This window comes from Hydra vulgaris, chromosome 12, assembly GCF_038396675.1.
Source record: "Hydra vulgaris chromosome 12, alternate assembly HydraT2T_AEP".
Taxonomy (NCBI): domain Eukaryota; kingdom Metazoa; phylum Cnidaria; class Hydrozoa; order Anthoathecata; family Hydridae; genus Hydra; species Hydra vulgaris.
In genome coordinates, this window is record NC_088931.1 from 85377804 (window position 1) to 85402946 (window position 25143).

At 26.0% G+C, this 25143-nt stretch overlaps 1 protein-coding gene across 1 annotated transcript in view; it reads left to right on the forward strand.

Moving 5' to 3' along the window:
- LOC101240572 (poly [ADP-ribose] polymerase 1) overlaps positions 1–25143 on the forward strand; it is a 53120-nt gene that overhangs the window by 7182 nt on the left and 20795 nt on the right. Inside the window, exons 5-13 of the mRNA XM_065814795.1 lie at positions 11063–11229; positions 11399–11515; positions 11666–11748; positions 14538–14660; positions 17558–17611; positions 17724–17805; positions 21043–21130; positions 22592–22734; positions 24078–24144. Coding sequence (XP_065670867.1) covers positions 11063–11229; positions 11399–11515; positions 11666–11748; positions 14538–14660; positions 17558–17611; positions 17724–17805; positions 21043–21130; positions 22592–22734; positions 24078–24144 — 924 coding nt within the window. The remainder of the gene's footprint in view (positions 1–11062; positions 11230–11398; positions 11516–11665; positions 11749–14537; positions 14661–17557; positions 17612–17723; positions 17806–21042; positions 21131–22591; positions 22735–24077; positions 24145–25143) is intronic.

Sequence of the window (25143 nt, forward strand, 5' to 3'; positions counted from 1 at the left end):
TAATGAGGCCATTGCTTGGGCTGTTAAATAGTGTACTGAGTACTGTCTATGCTTTGAGTCAAGTTCTTTAACAAATTTAAAAAATGAATAAAGTACCAAAAACTATAAAACACAAAAAACCATCATCATCACCAAGTTCTCTAAACTTATCATTCACTAATATTCGTGGTCTTCGTAAGTAACTTTTCTCCTGTTGAGTCTTATCTCTTGCAAAGTTCACCAGACCTACTTACTCTTTGTGAGACTAATTTGAGTTCAGCTGTCTCTTGCTCTCCTTCATCTCGAGACTGCACTCTTTTTGATGTTATTTCTGATCAAATTGACCAAGCCCTCTCTCTTTATCCATCAGCCAATATTGTTGTTGTTGGTGACTTTAATGCTCATCACACAGAATGGCTTGGCTCTAGTGTCTGTGACTCTGCATGCGTTAAAGCCCACAGTTTTTGCCTTTCTCAATCCTTATCTCAAATAGTTAACTTTCCAATTCACTTTCCAGACAACTCAAATAATCTACCTTCTCTACTTGACTTACGTCTTGTTTCTGATCCTAGTTACAACATACCTGTTATAGTCTTGCAGAAGTGTTCTCTGGACCTGTCGTCTATACTTTCAAAACTTTTCAACTAGTGCTTATCAGAGTCTTGTTTTCCACCTTGTTGGAAAGCGGCATCTGTTATCCCTATTTTCAAAAGTTCTGGAGAGCGATCTGATTTGTCTAACTACCGTCCTATTAGTCTTCTTCCTATCATACAGGGTGTTAGCCAGCCTGATGGCGCCGCATATAACGCAGTTTCCTAATTGGTTTAAAATACCCAAAGGTTTTTAAGATCATGGTAAAAAAAAAAATTTAATCAGTCTCAGATTTAAATTGTTGCGCTGGACTAGTAAAAAATGCAATTAGTACGCGCGACAAGGAAATGAATTAAATTAATCAATTAAGAATTAAGATCGATTTTTTAATGTGAAAAAAAAAGTGTCGTCATTAACAAGCAAGATCATTCATTCAAAAGTTGAAAAAAAAATGTTTTTAATTTTTAATTGACGTCAGTTATTCTCCAGTTAAAATTGTTCAATGCGTTTAATAAATTATTTTATTAATTTATTTTTGTTATTCAAAAACTCTTTATTTACATTCTTGCTTTTTATCTTAAGTTAGGAAAGTTACCAATAAAATTTGCATATTAATAAATATTATAATATAAAATAAGTTAATAACGTTTTTATATTAAAAGATTTATTAATAATTTCGGTAAAATAAGTTAGCTGGTAAAGTGAAACGAAAATAACAACAACAAAAAAATCAAAAATAAAAACTTGCACTGAAGCGTTTTGTATATGTTATATTTGCGTTAAACATAAAAGAAGATAATTAAATAATATTATAATATTATTAATTATTAACCAATGTTTACAATAATTACAATAATTAATTTTTTTTTAATTTACAAATTCAAAATTTACGTAGATATTTAATGTATATTTGTAAATTGAAAAAAATCGATCTGCCCCTTAAATGTCTTTGTTACTTACTTGGTGTAGTTAAGGCAATTTTAAAATACTATAGCGTCTGTATGATATTTTGTTGACTACTACATATTTCCGTTAAATGATCATGTCTGTGAATCATGAAAAGACGGAAAAAATAAAATGATAAATTTTGCGGTATCATAAAATATAAATGTTTGAAGCAAAAAAACCCAGACCGTAGATTTTTTTTTTTTAAAATCTTCTTAAAATCCTAATTCGCTTGTCCAAATTCGTATAAGATTTTATATAAATACAATTTTTAGGTAAAATGAACATCATAGATTAAAAACTTTTAACGTTTATTGGCGCTTTTTCTTGATTGCAAGTTCTTTTTTAATCCGAATTCTTGTATTTTTTGTAAAAATTGATAGAAATATTGTATTTTGACAACTATATAGAGCTAATAGGTCAGAAACGATTAGAACTAGGATCTATAGTAAATTAAGGCACTTTTTCAAAAGGTTTTAACTAAATTCATGTTAACGCCGATGAGCGAAAGTGATCTAAAGGCTCCAAAATGGTATTCTTTGTATTCGCAATTAGGGGTAGTAAGAAGGATTAGAAAATTATATAAATAAGAGAAAAGTTCTTCAAATATTAAAAAAACCTAAAGCGAAAAAAAATATAACATCTAAAGCTTTTGTTTGGACATAATACACCTATAAAATCATGCCAATTTCAAATAAATAAACTTGAATAATTTGCAAATCGCCTTAATCGCCTTATTTAAATAAAAGTAGCATTATATTTGACAGAAATTAGCGAGCCAACCAATTTTTGAATAAAAGGTTATTAAAATTTCGGAAACTTTAATTTAACTTTCATTTAAAAGCTATTAATTTAAATAAGTTTTTTACTATTTGAATTTATCTTATGATAAAAATTGTAATATAAAATATGATGAACAATAATACGATTACCTATGTAAGAAAGTTAAAAAAATTTTATAAGTATTTTTAAATTTTTAGTTTTAAAATACTAAGTATTTTTTAATCTGAAATATTCGAAATCGTTCCATATAATTAGGGTTGTCAAACGTCTGGATTTTACAAAAATTACAATTTTACGGATCTGGATTATTACAGGTTTGATTTTTTTTTTAGTGTTTTCCTTCGTAAAACCCGTAAAATTCTGGCAGTCCTAAGTATAATGTATAGTTTTTTTATCGACTGTCGTTAAAAAGTTGTTTTAGCAGGTTAAAAAGTTACAAGAGGAACTTGGAAATCGTCAAAAATGTTTTGTTAAAAATTAAATACTATTTAGCATTCTTTTTACATAATAATTTAAAAATGAAAATAAAAATAAAAGAAGACAATATATGTAACTAATCGTTTAAACCTTTTAAAACTGTATTTAAAAGCGATTTACGCAATTAAAATAGATCAAAGTTTCAATAAATAAATTTATTTATTCATTCATTAAAACTGCAAACAATTGTCTTTTGTTCTAGTTTTCTCTCAACAATATTAAACTAAGAAGAGAAGCAATTTAAAAATGAAAACTGACGAAAATTGCTCAAAATGAAACAAGTTGAATAATTATTATTAAACATTTATAAAATATAAAAATATTCCTGAAAAATAAAACAGAAAAATATTCCTATGAATAACCCAGCAAAAATAAAAATTTTTTATTGAAACTTAATTGTATCTAATAAATCTACTTTTTTAAATGTCAGAATGTAATGACCTTTTTTTTTTTTAGCCGCACCTAAATTTCCAATTTCGCTAAAACGCTGTATGAATTTTTTTCCTGGCTAACACCCTGTCATAAGCAAGGTTTTAGAATTTTTAATTAACAAACACTTAACCTCTCATCTTGAATCTAATAACTTACTTTCTGATCATTAACATGGATTTCGTTCTTCTCGTTCTACAGCTGATTTGCTAACAGTAATAACCAATAAGTTTTATCGTGCATTAGGTAAAGGTGGAGATGTTAAGGCACTTGACATTTCTAAAGCTTTTGATAAAGTTTAGGATGCTGGTCTTCTCCAAAACTTTCTTCTTACGGTGTATCTGGTGACATCTTTAAGATTATCGAGTCCTTTCTTTCCAATCGTAGTATAAAAGTTGTCCTTGATGGACAGCACTCTTTCATATTCTGTAACTTCAGGGGTTATTCAAGGTTCAATCCTTAGCCCTATACTCTTTTTAAATTACATTAATGAACTTCCAGATATTCTAACATCTAAGGTGGCGTTGTTCGCTTACAATACTACCATTTATTCTTGTCATGATAAGAAACCAACACTCTCTGATTGCTTGGAGGGGGCATTTGAGCTTGAAAAGGATCTCACTTCTCCTACAGCATGGGGCTCACAGTGGCTGGTGAAGTTCAATACAGATAAAACTCAATTTTTTTCAGCTAATCCTTATCGCAATAATTTAGACCTTCCTATATTTATGAACGTTAATGTACTTGATGAGTCATCAAACTTTCATCTTCTAGGATTAACTCTTACTTCTGATCTTTATTGGAAACCATATTAAATCCGTTGCAAAATTAGTATTTGCTAAGGTTGCATCTCTTTATCAAGCTTGACACTTTCTTACTCCAGATTCTATCCTCTACTATCCTCTATTATTCTATTCTCTATAAATCTTAAATCCATCCTTGTATGAATAATGTTGCCATATCTGGGGCGGATCTTCTAATGATGCCTTTTCTCTTTTAGACAAGGTACAAAAACGCATTGTAAACATAGTTGGACCTGCTCTTGCAGCCAACCTTCAACCATTATCACATCATTGTAATGTTGCTTCTCTTTTTCTTTTCTACAAATGCTACAATGGACACTGCTCTAAAGTGCTAGTGTCTCTTGTGCCATCTACCAAATTTTGTTCTCATGTTACTCGTCATTCAATAAAGTCTCATCCTTTTTCTGTTACTGTTCTTAAGTGCGGCAAAAACTCTTTTTTGTTTAGTTTTTTTCTCAAACATCAGTTCTTTGGAATTCACTTCCTCCATCTTGCTTTCCTGATTCATATAATTTGCAATACTTTAAGTTGTCTGTCGATTGTTATCTTGCTCTACAATCTTCATCTTTTCTCTTCCAGTAATTTCCAATTCTAATTAGTGGTTGCTTGCAGCCTTGTTGGAAGCAAAGATGTTAAAAAAAAAAAACAAAAAAAAAAAAAAAGGTTAGGTAACAAATTGTAAATTTGTAACAAGTTTGAAACCAAATTTTGTATTTAATGAGCAACTTTTTTAATGAATGCTCGTGCAAAAACCAAAAGCTCTTGTAAGAAGCTGTTTCTCGTAAGAAGCTTGCATAGCGTATTTGGAGAGCTTTTCTCCGCTCTTGCACTCATTTACTACCGCCAAGGCCTATATATATATATATATATATATATATATATATATATATATATATATATATATATATATATATATATATATATATATATATATTTATATATATATATATATATGTATATATATATATATATATATATATTTATATATATATTTATATATAATCATAAAAATATATATATATATATATATATATATATATATGTATATATATATATATATATATATATATATATATATATATATATTTATATATATATATTTATATATAATCATAAAAAAATATATATATATATTACTTTAATTTTAATACAATATAAAACTTTAATTTTAAGAAATGTTTATTTTTCATATTTTCTATATTAATTTTTTAAATACTTAAAAGCTATTCAACTTAACCCAGACTCCAAACATCCAGCTCAGTAATATTTTTCTGGATTTGTAATTTTTATAATTCTGGTTAAAAAATTTTTTAAACAAATATTATTGAACTTAATTTACTTTATATTTGTTTCATTTTATTATGTTATTAATTTTTTCAATAGGCTTTTTATCATAAACATGTTTGCGTCTTGTTCATTAAAAATTATTTTTGTTTTTATAGCTTAGGATTTCTATAGCTACAATTTCTTTATCAGATTTGCATATATTTAAAATTTAAAATACAAACAGTTACATTGCTGTAATTGGCTAAAAAATAACAAACTTGTTTACTTGTTTATTGTAAATTCCAAAACAAAAATTGATATTTTAATAGATCATATCAGTAAAAAAAAAAAAAGTCTTCGATGAAAATGATTATGATGAGTTAAGTTGCAAAGAAAACTAGATAACAGAGATAACAGAGATATCTTCTAAATTAAATATATTGTAATAAATTTATTTGAAATCAATTCTATTTTTTTAATTTAAAAATGGGCGAAAACTTAATGCCACTATAACAGAGATATCTTCTAAATTGAATATATTGTAATAAATTTATTTGAAATCAATTCTATTTACTTAATTTGAAAATGGGGGAAAACTTAATGCCACTATAACAGGCACCTAGTTGAAACAAACTTAAGCACCATACTGTCACATCTGTAGACATTAGTAGTCTCTAATATCACTTCTTTTGTTTTTATTTTATATACTATTGCACATATTTTTTTTTAGTCATCATTTCATAAGCTAACACCTATATCTCAATCAAATGATTTATTTTATTAGGTGCAAATTTCTAAATTTACAAATAAACAATATAATTTTCAAAAGCATATTTCTAGCCAATTGAATTGCTAAAATTTCTTGTTTCATTTGATGTTGCTAAGTAGTTTTGTTATTATAACACTCTAAAGTCTTACAATCATTGTTTTTATTGGCAACAGTTTTATTTTTAAAACTGTTTTCAGTTTCACATCTGTCAGTTAACATAACTAGTTGTACATAACTAGTTATACTATTAAAGTTTTTAGTTTTTATAGCTTTCTGTGAACTTAATTTTCATTGATTTTCATTTTGGTTTCGACAAATATCGTTTATACAAATATAGTTATACCTATATTTGCTCATAGAATATGGTAAAAATCTATCTTTTCATTTTCTTCTTATGGTGTTTTTTGTAGTGAGGTCTGTTTTATTGCGATAATGGCTTACATGATGTAAGCAACAGGCGATGATAAAGATAGCAAAGATACATCCCTGATAAAATAAAATAATGAAAATGAAATTAAACAAAATGTAAAAACAAAGCAAAGACTAAGTAAATGATTGTGTATATATATTGTATATATTTTTTTATTTATTTTTTATTTATTTATTTTTGTCAAGCAACTGTTTACAATTAAAGATGATTTTCGACATATAAAATATTTAAAAATATTAAATACAAAATACACTTTATCATATATAGTAGTTTCAAGACTGGAGAACCTGAAGAAGATAAAATCTTATCATCAGTAACCTTTAATAATAATAAAGACAGTAAAAGTTTATTGTTAGAAAAAATCAAGTAAGGAATCTTGATTGACAATTAGTTCAATTATGTTCTTTTTGAATTTTTGAAAGGTATTGGCTTCTCTTAGTTTACAACTCATGCTTGTAAAATGGTTCCATAGCGTTGGGCCACGATAGGAAATGGCAAAGCTCGTATGTTACGTAAGCTCGTAATATATATATATACATATATATATATATATATATATATATATATATATATATATATATATATATATATATATATATATATATATATATATATATATATATATACACACATTAGGTGCCAAAATTATTCATACTTTTATAGCTTTTATTAAGATTTGACTGGTATTTTTTACTTAGCCCATTTTTATGACAACCAACCCTGCAGAAATGCTAATTATATTGCATAGATCAGCAACCTATCATTTTTAAATTAAGGAATCCCCTTTTTTTGATGTTGTATTTCATTGCAAAATCAGCAGTTTTTTGTGAGATAAAAATATTCATGCGGTGGTGGTAAGATTATTTGATATGAATTTTTTTCTAATTTATGAAACTGTTTGATTAATATTTTGTTTAGTGCTTTATTTTGTGACTTTAATTTACGTGATAGTGGAACTTAATTTGATAAAAATGTCGAAATATTCATTAAAATGTCTTTAAAAAAAGAAATCAGTTCGAATTTAAGACAATTAATCGTAGATGACCATAAAAGTGGTTTAGGTTACAGTAAAATAGTTCAAAAATATAAAAAAAGTAAAGCTAGTGTACAATCAATAATAAAAAAATATAAAATGCATGGTACTGTAAAAAATATGAAGAGGACAGGTTGACACTCTCCATTCTTGCAGTATATTTAAACAAAAGTTGTTAATAAAAATTACTGTACAAACAATGTCAACTATATTTAACTTTTCGATATTAAAAATGTAAGCTCTTTACAAATTACTTTTCTTTAAACATGCTAAAATACTTCATTGTAATGCAATAAAATTTAACAAATCATGTGATTTTGCAATAAAAAGATACAAATGTTTCCCTAAGGTTTTTCAAAAGAAAGGAATTTTCTAAGTATGTTGCATATATAAATGTTATAGAGAATTCAATTATCTTTCCAATTATGTATTTGATAAAACTAATTTTTTATCCTATATGTCCTGTTTTATGCCTAAATATTAATCTGATAAATAAAAAATACGGTAATTCTTGGAATATTATTTCCATTGTACTATAATTTCCTGTTAATTTTAGTTACTTAATTTTTTCTTCAGGAAAATAAAATGAATTAAAAAGTAGTTATGTGGCGTAACTTGTTTAACGTTTAAAACTATCATTCAGTTACTAACTGAACATTAGTTTTAAAAAATGAATGTTTTTATGAAACTCAATTACTTATTACGAAGTTTAATGACAATGGAATGTATGAAATTTTCGATAATCACTCAGAATAGAGATGTGCCGAAACCAGTTTATGCTGAGTCCCCAATTCCATGTACCCGGCAAAAAATACTGGGTTCAAGTCCAGGTACCCGGCACCAGGTCCATATAAAAAAGTTGGAATATAAGCTTGTGAAATCTCTAGCGCTGAATTATTTTTACAATTCTTTAATAAACAACTATATTTACACTCGCGGTCACAAATTCCAATTACGCAAACTAAATTGTAAACTCAATGTTGGTAAATATTTTTTCTCCTTCAGGTTTGTTAACATTTGGAATAACTTGCCGCCTGATGTAGTTAATGCCAAAAACATCAAGAGCTTTAAAATTAGAGTAAACTCTATCAACTTCGAAAAATTCTCTTGTGAAAAAATTCTCTCACGCAATAAAAAAAGCTATTCAAATAGCCATATAAATCAGTTTCTTTTTTACAATATATTCTGATTGTTTTGCAAAAGTATATTTTAAAAAAATTTTTAAGTGAGACACATCTATATTGAGTAAATATGGCTTTGTGGTTATCGGCTCCATAACACTCTTAGACTTTTCAATAACACTCTTAGACTTATAACAAGAAGTTTATTGGTTAAAGTTTAAACTAAAAGCAATCCTGTTAACAATATTTTGACACAATTTAAAGTACCACTTAAACAAATAGTTACAGCACTTAAAGTTAATTTTAATTAAAATTACTGCAGCAAAATGGCCGATTCCGGGAACACTGTAAAACAGCTGAATTACCGGGTCCCCTGATCTGAACCGGGTGCCTGGCACATCACTAATTCAGAGTAAAGTTAACTTTTGTTTGTTGGCAATTAAGAGTTAAATTTGTAACAATAAATGAACAAAAGTAAAAATTTAAGTGTTTATAACAATATTGTTAATTACACAGTTTATTTTTTGAATGAATGAACTTTTAATCTTTAACTCGCTATTTTATTTTACATTAGGAAAACACAAACTTTTTCAGAAAGTTTCAATTCTTTTCCATATTCTCTTTGATTTAGTTATAATAAAAATAACGAATACAAAAACATCATAAAAGTTTTAAGATTTAGTTATTTTTAAACTTCAATGTCTTAAATGTTTAAAAAACCATAGTAAATGTACCTTATTAATATAACGCATTTTTTTAAATTATACTTGGTGATTTAAAATTATACTTGGTGAAAAAAAAAAATATTTTTTTTAATCATTAAGTTTACCGAAATTATCTCTTTAATTTAAAAGGCATTTTAAAGCACTTTGAAAATTATTAACCTTTAGTAAAAATTAAATAAACAGATTTGCTAGTATTTAAATTGAATTTAAAATTATAGTTAGAACATTTTTTAATGCTTGTGTTTTGTATTCAAATAGTTATTGTCTATATAGTATATTATTGGAATACAAAAAATGTTTAGGCTAAATTTTTTTGATTAAAACTAAATAACAAATACATACGAATAAAATTAAAATTGTTGTTTTAGTCAAAGCTCGTCATCTCCATTTTTTCGGTTTTGGAAGTCTGTATAATGTTAGCCGCAATCTGCAGACTTAATAATTTGTTTCATGCGTGTTTAATTCATAACAGTTTCGGTATATAATATGAACATAGGTTGTCTTGGCACTTGGAGATCCCTTTAAAGTATTTAAAACATTTAATAGCTACTAAAATTAAAATTACTAAAATATAGTTACTAAATGTTTAAAAGACTTAAAATAATTTCTAATAAATATTTACAAATAGCGTAGCATTTGTAACTTAAACAAAATCTTAAATAAAATTGTTTTTTCAGCATAACATGCTTACTTTTGGAAAAAAATAAACAAGGTAAACATAAACAAAGTAATGAATAAAAATCATTGCTGGGGCACCAGTTTTAACTAGGGAGGGAGAACAGGGCTGTCCTAAGAACACCCCCCTTCCACATCTACCTTGCCCCTCCCAGAAAAAAAAATTAAACTCTGGGTTCGTCACTGTCTTTACGCACATGTGGCCCTAGGTACAAGCAAACTATATGGCCCTAGATAAAAGACTCGATAGCCTTATGAAAAATGTTGTCTATTAACAAACCTGGATTGAGAGGAAATATATTGAATATCGCATTTAGTACTTAAGTAACAAACATATACAATAACTTATAGAGAAGAATTTCCTCTAGGGTTGTAAAACAATCTAAGATACCAGTGACAAAAATTTACTTTAGACCAACAAAAAGCATTTTCTGATTATAACTTGCTGTAACAACGCTTTCTGAAAATAAAAATTAAAAAGTAAAAATTTTTATAACTAATCACCTGATTGAGAAGTAAGAACTTAGAATTTTATAGTCTAATAAAGTGGGATGACCCTAGGTTCAAGGAAGCCCAAGGTACACAAACTATATATATGTGTATTAATATATAGTTATGTTTCATATTAAAAACCATTTTAATTGTATTTCACTCATAAAATTGTAAGAAAATAGTTTATTAAAAACAACCTTTTAATTCAATTTTAAAAATGTTGCCGAGGTAATGCTGAGGTAAATGGTGTTTTTTTAGTTCTCTTCATTTATTTTCTGAGGCTAAAAAAGCTAAATTTCACACGCTGTATATGTATATGTATATATATGTATATAGGTATATATATATATATATATATATATATATATATATATATATATATATATATATATATATATATATATATATATATATATATATATATTTATATATATATATATATATATATATATATATATATATATATATATATATATATATATATATATATATATATATTTGTATGTATGTATGCATGTTTTTAAAAAAAAACAATCACACATAGGGTGGGGAGAATTATCTGAAGAAGATCAGCAAAATGTGGCACTTGTAATAAAATTTAAAAAGCATGGCAAATTAAAGTTAAAAAAAGAAAACAAAATAAATATAAAAGATGAATGCAAAGATGAGAAAAAAAAAGAAATAAAAGATGAAAAAGTGGACAAGTATAAGGTTTGACTGGTGTTGAAATTATTTTTTATTTTATATACCTGTTAAATCCATCATTAAACATTGAAAAGGAACACTTAGTGCTGTTTCTTATAGATTTTAAAAATTTATATTTAAATTTATAGAATTTAAAAAAATATATTTTGTTGTGTAACAATGTGTTTTGTTTTAGTTGCAAAACAAAGAATATTGGGATATGAGAGATAAGCTACAAAAAAATGTTCCAAATAATGTGTTGAGAAAATTATTGGATGCAAATAATTATAATACCACTGGAGGAGAAAATACTGTAAAACATTTATTAATTATTTTTTAATTAATTTTATTAATTACTTTTTAATTAATTAAAAACTGTTTAACAATTATGATTTTTTTAGAAATTTAATTTTTTTTTTAATTATCAAATTATTTTGTTAAATTTTGCTTTAATTTAATATAGTTATTGGAGCGCTGTGCAGATGGCATTTGCTTTGGTGCACTTTCGACCTGTTCTGAATGTAAAACAGGAAATTTAGTTTACAGGTTAATTTTATTTTAGGAATAGTTTCAGGAGTATTAAAGCATTTATAGTTTATAAATGATTTTATAATTATTTATAATTAAAACAAATAAAGTAAATTGTTAAGGCTAAAGTTATATTATAGTTTTTACTGATTTTTCCTTTCTCTATTTTTTCTGAAGTTCCCTGGAAAATGTTGAAAATGAGGAAAAAACAGTGATATTTAAAGTTTTCATGGAAAAATCTTGAAAATGAGGAAAAAACAGTGATATTTAAAGTTTTTATGGAAAAATGTTTAAAACCAGGAAAAAACAGTGATATTTAAAGTTTTTAGAGAAAAATTATAGAAGCGAGGAAAAAACAGTGGTATTTAAAGTTTTTATGGAAAAATGTTGAAAAAGAAGAAGAAAGGTGATTTAAAGTTTTTAGGGAAAAATCTGGGAAGTTTTAATAAAGAAAAAAAAGAATCAGGAAAAACTTTTTTAAAATTTATTTTGATGTTTTAAATGAATAGACATTTTTCTGTTTTTCATTAAAAGTGACAATCAATATCCAGGATTTTGATACCATTAAAGTTAAATAGGCATAACTAATAAATAAAAGTTCATATTTATATATTAGATATATTAAGTTCATATTAGACATATTAAGTTCATATTAGACATATTTTCAGCAATTTTAGCGCAATAATTTTAAACTGGCTTCTAAAGATCTGTTTAGTTATGGTTTTAAAAGAATTCATTTTTCGGAAAGGGTTTAAAAAACTCAATGATGTTTAAACAACTTATGTAACAATTTGAACGATGTCCACTGGGTTAACACAAAATATTTTTAGATAATGACATCATAGCACAAAAATTGTGTGTTAGTGCTGATAAATTACATTACACTGTTAATTATAGGATCATAGATTACTTCCATAATATATATATATATATATTTTTGTTATTCACCTCAAGGCTAAGAAGGCCACTACAGATGAGGAGGCTACTTAATAGTGTTTATAACCCTCTCTCAACTCTATAACTCCGAAACAAGAACCTTCATGAACAAGGTCGCTGCGCGGAGAAACAAGTTGAGCGCGGTACTACCAGGGACGTAGTGGGAATCAAAAACGAAAACGAAATTTAATTGACAAGTGTTATAGATTAAGATTAAATTAAAATTGAAATGAAAATTCACAAATCATTAAATCTATATAATATTTTAGCAATTTTTTGAATCAACAGATTTTGAAAAATTCAAAGTATGAGAAACAACATGAACATATTTGTCAAAAATGGTTCTAGTATCTATGGCTGGTATCCATGGCTGGACCAAATGATTGTATAAAGTTTGCTAAAGTTCTCATAATTGAGAAAATAAACTTTCTAAAATAATTAGTATTGTCAATCACTAGCAGTTTTGTTACATAAAACTGCTAGTTTTATGTAGTATGGTATTCTTTTTATACAGATGTTTTTTTTATTTACATTTATTATCATGAAATATAAAGACCTCACTGCAAATTTAATTTGACAGAATTTACGCAATGACACAGGAGTGCACTAAGTAGCACACAAGGATTATTTATTGATTACTGGATCTACAATATTTCCACATTTTGTGCAACAAGATGGATGAAAAAAAAAGTTGTAGGTTTTTATGTAGTCATGCTTTTTGAAAAATTGCAATAAAGTTGCATCTAGAATAATTGCAATAGAATTGCAAGTTTAAAAATTGCATCTAGAATAATTGCAATAGAATTGCAAGTTTAAAAATTGCAGTTTAAAATAGAAAAATTGTTGTTGTAATAGTAATTAATGATAACCTACTGACATTAACAATTTCTATTGTTGCTGAAATCTTATTCAACTTTCATATTCATTCCTTATTCAACTTTATATCATACTAATATCTCAACAGCCTCATTTTATTTGACATAAAATAATTAATTTCTTATCTTTCGTGGTTGTTTGTAAATCTATCTTTTGTGGTTGTTTGTTGTGGTTGTTTGTTGTGGTTGTTTGTGGTTGTTTGTAAATCTTAAATTAAAAGTAGTAAATCAAAAACTTTCCTTTTTCGATTCAATTTTTATTTTTTGCTTTAGTTCTATAATTAATGATCTTAAAAAAAAAAGTAAATATTATTATACAATTATAATTAACTACATTATAACACAACTAAATATATAACAATTAAATATGATAAAGTAAATTAAAAATGTTTAAGAAAAGTTTGTAGTTATTAAACCTGAAATCTCTATTTTTTTAAATATTTTAAAAACTGTTTTTTAATGATTAGAATAGTATTTACTTTCTATTCATTTTTGCTACAAAAGAAAGAACCCCTTTTGATTCTCTATAAATCTCTTTTTTGTTCTTGTATGGAACACTGTTTTCTCATTTTGATTCTTTTAATAAGGCTTTCTCTGCTTTAGACAAGTTTCAAAAATGCATTCTAAATGTTTTTAGATCTGCTCTAGCTGCCAGGGTCATAGGATTGCATCTCTCTTTTCTTTAAATACTACCGCTGCTTAATCATCACTTGTTCACCAATTCCCAATCTTGCACACTCACCATTCTTCTTTATTTTCTATTTACTCCCAACGTATATAATATTATATTAAATATACTTATATAACTTAGTTATTGTTACTGCCTTTCTGGGAGTAAATTTGTTAATTTAAAAAAAAAAAAAGTTTAAACTTTAACAAAGATATCAAAGGATAATCATAATAAAATGTTAATTTTTATCCCAGTATATTAAATGCAATTTATTTATACAGCCAAATGTTAAAGTAAATAATTAATTTTTTATGTTTCTTCATTAGAACAGAAGGTTATCAGTGTACTGGGCATGTCAGTGGCTGGACAAGTTGTACCTTTTTGACACAAACGCCAAAAAGAAAAATATGGCACATTCCTAAGGAATTGCTATTAGAAAATGACTTTTTGTAAGTAGATGTATATATATACAGTGGCTTGCCATATTATTGGTCTTGATGGGAAAAAAGCAAAATTATGTCATAATTATGATTTTTGTGTTTAAATTAACTTAAATGACAATTTTTTATCATTTAAGGATATTTTACTATGGATAAATAAAAATCTATGTATTTTCAAAAACAAATACATTTATATTTAAATATATCTATTTAAAAGATAATAATGGAAAATTTATATATTTAAGAGATAATAATGGAAAAAAATAAAAGAAAATCATGAAAGAATTAAATACCAAATATTTTGTAGTATGTCCATTTGCTGCAATTACGCTGTGTATGTGCCGTGGCATACTCAAAATACACTTTTTAACTGTTGTTTGCACATTTCACTGTGGTTCCACACATAAAATAGTTTTTCAATCAACTTCTGCTTTGTTGTTATTGTGCTTTTGGCCATTTTCCACATGAGCAACTCAAGAACAATCTTAATCGGATTTAAATCCGGAGAATTTTCAGGCCAATCCAAGACATCATTTTTTTTCTTTTAAATACTTTGTAATGGTGTTAGCCATTTTTTTCATTTGGAAACTATTGTGCCAACTGTTGTATTAGTCTATCATTAATAATTTCCGGATACTGATCTTGTCTTATTGTCCCTTTTACTATATGCAGCCTTAGAGTGCCTTAAAAATTAATTACTGACTACACCATGACAGATGTAGGATGATAAGAAGGTTTGAAAAGGTACCAAAATCAAGTTAAACTTTTAAACAATTAAAGACTTTTATTTAGCATTACTTTTTTCCAGCAATCCTCTGTGAAGTTTTTTATATATTTTCGCCCAGTTTAGATGTTTCTTCACCATAATGGGTGTTAACTTTAGTTTACAAGCTGACCAGCATGAAGTTAAACCAAATTCTTTAAGGTGTCTCTAGATTGTACATTGGGAAATATTTATTCTCCGTTCATTGACAATCTTGGTCAATAAGTTGACAGAGTGTTTTCTTTGTTGTAGACAAATATATTTAATTTTTCTGTCAGTCCTGGGTGTTGTCAATCTTTTTCTTCCATAAGCGCCTTTATGAGCAGGTTGTAAAGACGCTATGGAGTTATGTCAAAATATAGTTTTTGCTTCACTCTTTTCACTTTGCTTTGATAAATGTTGACCTCATGCTTGTATTTTTTAATAATCCAAGAATGTTACCTAGTTTTCGTGGAGAAATATCACATGCCCTCCCCCCATTGCTAAAAAAAGAAGATAATATTCAATATGATTGTGTACTTATCCATAAAATAATAATTTTATATATTTTTGTTTTAAAAATGTATTAAGATATACACACCTTTGTGATTAATAAAATATACAATGTTAGTCACAAAATAATCTTCACAACTAGGTATTCCAATAATTTTGTTAAAATTATTGGAATATCTCATTGTGATTTCCAACTATTTCTAATTATTGAAATTGTTGTTGTTCCAATTATTGGAATACCAATATCCTGTTGGTATTCCAATGTCCTGTTCAAGCTGACAACATATGGTAAGAATGACAATAAAAGATATGAGCAATGTATATATATATATATATATATATATATATATATATATATATATATATATATATATATATATATATATATATATATTTATATTTATACACAGTGGTTTGCCAAGACCTTATTGGGGGTTAAAACCATTCTGAGATGCTAAAAATGCTGAGTAGAATTTGCACAATATTGCTCCTTATACAACTATAAAAGAGATTAGAAATACATTAATGAACAGTTAGTGTATTTGAGGAAGAATCATTATTATTCTTTACTGTAATTAACTTTAAAGTTCATCCCAAATTGCTTTCTGGCAAATGCATTACATTTTTTTACACTGATTTCTTATCAGGCTTTTATTCACAACTTAACTGTAGAAATAGCTGAATGTGTAAATGAAGAATAGCTTTGCATAAGATAATGTTGTTAAACGACTATACAAATTATGTTACAACTGTTTATACTGACCTTCTAAGTCAATTAGATGAAAACATAAGTATTTTGATTGTAAATTTAACCATTTTTGTTTAGCCATTTAAAAATAGGCCAAACTTGGTTTTGTCAGAGTGTACACTAATAATTTGCACCACAACAACTGAAGATTTTAGTTTATAATTATTTTTAGGGCAAGTTACTTTCAAAACTAGGCCCAGTAAAATGTGCATACATCAACTGATTTTTGTATGTACACATACAACAAATAGTGTTGTATGTGTACATACAATAACTAATAGTTTTTTTGTTTGGGCAAATCTATCTTTAGTCTAATAATATAAGTTGTTATAAATTTCCAACTGCTTTTTATAATTTAACCGTTGATGGGAAATAATAGGCTTACAGAAATTTGAGTTTATTTTTGGTATTGCATTTTTAAACTACATTTTTGACATTTTGAAAAAATTTTAAATATTTAAAAATACTTGACTCATTTTTAGTTCAAATAGGTCCTCAATAGAAGAAAATTAGTTAACTCTGAAAATAGTTTTTTTTCGAGTTAAAACCTAAATTAGTTTATTAACCTTTAAATTTATTTGAAAAATAACTTAAAAGGTTCAAATAACTTAATTTTGTGGAAATTTTGAATTATCTGCAGGTTTTTTATATGGTCTACAAATTTGTACATAGATCATTTTTGAGCCCTTATGTGTCTATGTGTATATTTTCATTAAAAATATATATTTCTTTAATTAAAAAAATATTTGTCTATTGTTTATGATTAATTAATAATAGTAAAAAAAGTTATATATAAATAATATAAATTCAAAAAAAAAAAAAAAAAAGAGAAAAGTAAATGCCTAATATTTTGTTTTTGTTTTTAGTTTTTGTTTATATATTATATTTGTTTTCTGTTTTTAGGTCAACAATAAAGCCAAAGGTTGAAGAAAGAATTTTTATGATAACAACTAAAATGTAAACTCAATTTTTAATTTTTTTCTTTTGGTATTAGTTTTAAAAAACCAAATGATAAAACTAGTTATGTTAGCATGATGACATTAAATAATATTGTTTATTTAATTTTTAGGAATACTGACATAAAAGAATCTCAAAAGCGTCCTTTAGAAAACAGAAAAGTCATAGTTATTGGAAAACTTAAAGAATCAAAGGTGAGCTATAGTTTCTTACTTAAAGTTTAAATAACGTTTACTATATAATATACTATGATGTAAATCAAGTTTACCGTATATCAAATCCATAGCAAAATTAGCATCTGTTAATGTTGCATTTCATTATCGAGTTAAACACTTTCTTACTCCAAATTCTCTTCTTTATCTCTATAAATCTCAAATCCGGCCTTGTATGGAATACTGTTGCCATATCTGGGACAGATCTTCTAATGGTGCCCTTTCTCTTTTAGACAAGGTGCAAAAATGCATTGTAAACATAGTTGAACTTGCTCTTGCAGCCAACCTCAAACCACTATCACTTTGTCAAACACTATAATAAGCACTGCTCTAAAGAGCTAGCGTCTCTTGTGCCATCTACTAAAATTCATTCTCGTGTTACTTGACATTCAATTAATTCTCATCCTTTTTCTATTGCTATTCCTAAGTGCTCCAAAAACTCTAATTCCTCTAGTTTTTTTCCTCGAACATCAGTTATTTGGAATTCGCTTCCTTCATCTTGCTTTCCTGATTCATATAATTTGCAATCTTTTAAGTCTTCTGTCAATTGTTATCTTGCACTACATTCTTCATCTTTTCTAACTGACTCTAATTAGTGGTTGCTTGCAGCCTTGTTAGAAGCGAAGATGTTAAGAAGAAGAAAGAAGTTTTTCTTTATCATTTCATCATATATATATTTTAAATTTAAATTATAGTTAGATTAGAATTTAAACTATTCCTGCTTAAAAACCACTAGTTTATATTTCAATTGACAATGTATCCGCTTAAAAAGTGTCATTATTAGTAACGTTGCATATTAGTTGCATATTAGTTGCAGATTGATTTAATACTAAAAACTTTTTTTTTTAAAACAAGTTTTTAAATTTAGACATTTTTTTTTGCACAAAAAAAAAAGAAATTATATGCCATAAAATCGCCTAAGTTTGGTCACCATGTAACTTCGGTCATTTAAGAAAAATTATAAAAAAAGCATGCTAAACTCAAATTTTACAAGCTTTTTTCTCAAATAATATTTGTAATTAGTTCGTAAATATGAATCTATAAAAAATATGATAATGTTTATATGCAACCCGCTGAAATAATTCTTTAGCAAAACAACAGTTTGAAAAAATGCATACTATTAAAATCTAAAATAAGCAAAATATTAAAATAAATGATCATATTTAATCTTAGTATTACTAAGAATCACCAAATTAATCATATTTACAAAAAAAAAAAAAAAAAAAAAATTAGTAATTACTTTTTAAATAACCACTTTTTTTATAAAAATTATTGAAATTTTGAAATACTCTATCTTCGATCATTTACAGATAAACAACAAAGGAGACAACTAGCAGTAATATTGTGAAATGTTGATAAGTGTGAATGTAAAATTTACCGGTAACTTTACCTGTAAATTTACCAGTAAATTTTGACATTTTTATAATTGATACACACCGTTGTATTTTATTAAAATATTTGTGGTATTTAATTAAAATTTTGTGGTATTTGATTAAAAAGAGTGGTATTTGATTAAAAAAACCGTGGTATTTGATTAAAATATTTGTTCATAATTTCAAAATTATGAACAAATTGTGACATTTTTTTTGGACATAAAAGTACAGCTCAACAACAATTATGGATGCGTTGCAAATCCTGTGACAATTAAATTAATCTTGCTGTTCTACTATGGTCAACGATTTGTGCAAGAACTTCCATTAAACATACAAAGCTCATTTAAAGCAAAGCAGTGTCTTTTTTTTAATTGAAAATACCTTTTTAAATTAATTAAGAAATATATTTTCAATTTTATTAACCAGTGGCGTAGCAAATGTAATAATGGCCAGAGTAATAAAATAATTGACTAATTACAATAAAAATTAAAAATACTACTACTTATATTTAAAAAGGACTTTTTTTATGAGCTCCCTCTTGTTTTCTTTGATGCCCCAAAAGACTTTTTATTTTGAACCCGAGGCAACACCCTCCTTAGATACTGGTATTGCCTGAATTTATATCGTAATTTTAACAATAAAACAACATTTAAAAAATTAGTTTTTATTATTTGTGACACTAAGTTTGTGATACGTTATTAGTATTTATTTAGTGGCCAAACTTATGAGATGGTTTTGAAAGTTCGGTCAAAGTAGATACTTTCATTTTAAATTAAATTTTGAGTACTAGTTTTTATTTTTAATTTTTTTTATTTTTACAATATCAGTTATCAATATAATTTTCTATTTGTTTCAGGAAGAAAAATTGAAATTTTTTTATTTATGTGTGTTAAATAAATGTTCAAAGCTTAAGTGACCGAGCTTAGGCGGTTTTACAGTATGTATATATATATATATATATATATATATATATATATATATATATATATATATATATATATATATATATATATATATATATATATATATATATATATATATATATATATATATATATATATATGTCAGAGAACTCTACTTCAGAGACCAAGCATTATTTACAAATGTGTTGCATCCTCCCCAAACATACCTAACAAAACATACATTGGTTCAACAGGGTATGTGGAAAATTCAATGTGCAAGCCACAAGCAGTCATTCAAGAGCAAAATCTAGCAAAAACTATGCTTTCAAAATACTTAAGCGATACAAAAGTATTATTGTTGTTTTTAAAAAATTAAAAACAACACTAAGTTTAACATGGTCATCAAAAAGTGCTCCACATACAATAACACCACAAAAAAATGTCTACTTTGCTTATGCAAAAAACTAATAATTTTTATATAAAAATATTCTCACAAAAAAAAATCATATTTTTATAAAAACCCTTGGAATTAGGATTGGCATTTGACAATGCCAACCTAACTGCCGACCCCAAAGTGTTTGAGGTCGGCAAAAAATTGCAGACCTTATTTCAATGTTATATGGTAAGGCCTTTGTATCAAATATTTTTTGCCAACCTGATACCGATCTCTTAAAAAGTTGGCAAATTATTGCTGACCTTATTTTTCCTAATTCGGAGGGTTGAACTTAACTCTGTATGTGTGTATATATATATAAACACACATACACACACTGTAAAGTTATATATATATATATATATATATATATATATATATATATATATATATATATATATATATATATATATTTATTCTCTTAATAAAACTAAATCAAAGTATATTTTCTTAATAAAACTAAATAAAAGCAATATTGATGATACAAATATATATATTTTTTACCTGATAGGGTGTTATTGAGAATAAAATACAGTTGTTAGGTGGAACTCTTTCAGCTGCTGTTAGTAAATCTTGCTACTGTTGTATAAGTACACAAGGTAAGATATAGTTTTTATATTTTATTTAACTTTTTAAAGTAAATAAATAATGATTGCATATTATTAAGCTTGATATAGATTTGATTATAAAATGTTCAAAAGTTTTATTATAATTTAAATACTATGATTGGGTTGCAAAAAATAACTTATAACTAATCATTATTTTATGCATGAAGTGAACTGAAATACAAATCATAATTAAAAATCAAAAAAAGTTTTCAGTTTGTTCAGACCAGTTGTTCTAAAAACAAAAATAATTTGAAAAAGCAAAAGCATTTACTGTATGCAAGAAGCTAAGTTTTTATTATTCAAAATTTCAAGTCTTCCTTTAAGTCTGATGTGTGATTTCACTGTAAAGCAAGAAGCAAGTCATATAATATAACTTATGAATACCAATTACTTAATAATATTAAATAACATTTACTAATATCATATAACTTTACTTAATTGTCTGTGAATTCAAAAATATGTTTATACTAGGCAAAGTTGTTTAGGTATATGTTATATATTCGAAGACCAAACTGGAAAAATGATCAAGCTACATTTTTATTGTTTTGAGTAAATTAGATTTTAAACTTCAAAACACCATAGCTCACTTATTTGTTAAGCTTTTTTAATTTTCTCTTTTTTATTATTTACTTGAGTTTTCTAGTTATATAGTCAATTATTATATAGTTAAACTGCAGCCGAATATAACAGGGGCAAAAACCAAAAAAAAGCAAAAATGCAGCTTGATCGTTTTTCCAGTGTGGTCTTCATTTATTTACAAAAGTAATTTAGATTCATAATTTTTATTAATAAAAATATTAAAATATTAACAATTTTAATATTTTTAATATAAATTAAAAAAAAAATTATTATTTTGGATTTTACTATGACATTTTTAAACTAAAAATCAAAAAAGTGCGTTTTTATAAGATATAAAAGACTTTTGATAAAATCTGCCATGCTGATTTTTTCTCTGAACTTGCTTTGTATAGTATATAAAAGAAAGTTTTTAAAATTGTTGAAACACGGATAACAATCTCTTTTATTTCCAGTAATTTTTGCGTTACTACAAAGTTGCAAATATGATGATTCGTGCAACCCATTGTTGAATGACCTTAAAACTATAGTTTTAGGCAGACAAGTTAACATTTAAATAATTCTTTGGAACCTCAATATATTTTTTGTATGTTAGAAAAAAGGTTTTTATGCAGTTTTGTGAGTTTTGTTTTTTACACTTTTGTGAGTTGTGCTTTTAACACCATTTAAAAATGAAACAAACACAACAAGCTAACTATTGAAAAATATTGATATGCAAATCAGGATTGATAATTTAGAACAACAGTTTTTTTAAATTAATGTTAGAAAAAATAGTTTAATTTTTTTGAAATCCTTATTTATATTCAATTTAAAAAAATTATTTTTATTTTATTTTTAATTTTTGTTTTTAATTAAAGAATTAAATTTCAATTAAAGATGAAATTGAAAAATCTACTAAAAAAATGCAAACAGTAAAAACATGCAATATTCCTGTTGTAACGGAAAATTTTCTTGATGCGGTTCAAAATGGTGAAACAGATGCTCTTATGAAACATTCTATTGCACCTTGGGGAACAAATGTAAGTGGATTTTATTGTAAATAAGTATAAAAATGTAAAGTTAACAGATAGTTCTAAAACTCAAAATTTTTTATTTTAAATTTCAATCTCTTACTCAAATAAATTTTTGACTTGTTTTTAAGACAACTTTTATTACTTACCTTCACTCCATGAATTGTGTCTCTGATGCTGACTCTAGGAATTGTGTCTCTGACTCTGACTCCAAGAATTGTGTTTCTGACCTTGGGCTTGTGCTTAGTTTCTCCTTGTTTCCCATTAAATAGATTAGACTGCTATGATTATCTTGACTAGTTTTATTTTCTACATCAGATATAACAAATCATATTCTAAGATCTTCTTCTACATCAGATATCAATAATCATATTCAAAGATCTACAATATCAGATATCACAGATCATATTCAAAGATCTTCTTCTACATCAGATATCACAGATCATATTCAAAGATCTTCTACAACAGATATCACAGATCATATTCAAAGATCTTCTTCTACATCAGATATCACAAATCATATTCACCTTATCACACTTTTTACAATTACCTTAGAGCTGATTGGTGGGTTCCTTTTATGATTTTTCTTGTAATGGGTTATGCATTAGCGTCTTTTGTCTGCTTAAATTTGCCTCTTATGTAGTTACCTGGATTGAGACAGTGTGAAAGCTTTTGTCATGGATTCTATATCTTTGGTTTTAAGTCAAGTTTCACCCTATCTCATGTTTTTTGTCAGATGCTGTTTTTAATTGTAACCATTTCTTCTTTTTTTTTCATTTTTAATTGTTTTTTCGTTTTTAATTGTAACCATTCCTCATAACAACAACCCCTTGACAATCAAACTTTTGATCTTATCATTTGCTGCTTGTTTGTTGACTGATTGTACAGAAAGTTTCTTCATAAATGCTCCAGAAAAGTTTTATATAAAATTTCTTAAAATGGTGTATCTGGAAAAGTTTTTAAAATTATTAAATCATTCCTTTTTTTTAATTCCAGTAATCTCTTGGGTACCACAAGGTTTCATCCTTGGTTCCATATATTTTCATTTTTTATCTGTATTGATGATCATTTCTCATTTAAATCATTCTAATTCTCTAAAGTTATCTCTAATTGCTGGTTATCTCAATGCTCCAGATTAAAAGATTTATCTGGAGCATTGAGATAACCAGCAATTAGAGATAACTTAAATGGTTATCTCAATGCTCCAGATAAAACTTTGATTGCTGAGATAAGCCAATCTTGGATGTTATTTCCCTTCTGCCACAATTAGGGTTACATTATTCAATTAATTGTTACATCACTTGAGAATGGGTTAAAAATGTTTAAATGTACAATAATTATCTTTGCTTTAGAGGGAATTGTTGGATGAGAAGTTGGACAATTTGAAGAGTATGAAAAGAAAAACTAGTTCATCTATTGGTAATTGAAAACTTTGTTTAAATTATTTTTGTATTCAATTTTAATTGCTTTTTATATAAATGTTAGTTAAAATATAAATTGCAATTTTACAATATACATTTTGTAACTGCAAATACAGTAAAAATGATTTTAGTTTATCCATTTAAGTTGCTTTTTAGAAATTTAAATTGCTTTTATATAAGTTTTATTAATATTAGTGAAATTAAAAAAAGAATAGCAAGATTAAAAAAAAGATGCTTAGTGAGATTAAAAAAATTATGGTTAGCAAGGTTAAACAAGATTTGTGAAATTAAAAAAGAATGTAATTTTAAAAAATATGATTACTGAGATTTAAAAGATATTAATGAGGCTTAAAAAAATGTAAGTGAGATTTAAAAATATATGGTTAGTGAGATTTAAAAGATATTAATGAAATTTAAAAAAATGTTAGTGAGATTGAAAAAATATGATTAGTCAGACTTAAAAGATATTAGTAAGATGAACAATTTTTTTAGTAAGCTTAAAAAAAATTTCATTTGATGCACACCAGATGTAGTAAAAAATGTCCCAGTAAGTAGCCAGTAAGTAAGAAGTTGAAAACCTTATCAGAAAACAATGTACCACAGGTTTAAATCTATGCTAGCCTCTTAGGAAAAGAAGGAGTGTGAGGCTTGTCAACCAATTTTCCTGCTAACCCCCGAAGTTTATGTCTAAAAGGCCTCTACAAGACAGTAGCTTAATGCTATTAACATGTCAAATGAGTATTGATAAACACCTTCTCTAGTCTTAACTCAACCAAGAACTCCAACCTTGAAAAATCCTAAATTTTTGAATAATAATTAATGATTCAAAAGTGAATCCTACAAAGCAGCAGAACATGAAGCAGTTGTACTGAATTACATATTACTAGTTGTAGGGTGATAGTGATGATCCTAATCCTAACCTAACTCAGAACAGGTTAGTGGAAAAAATTGCTGAAACTATTTACTGGAAAATTACTATTAGTAATAAGAGGGATAA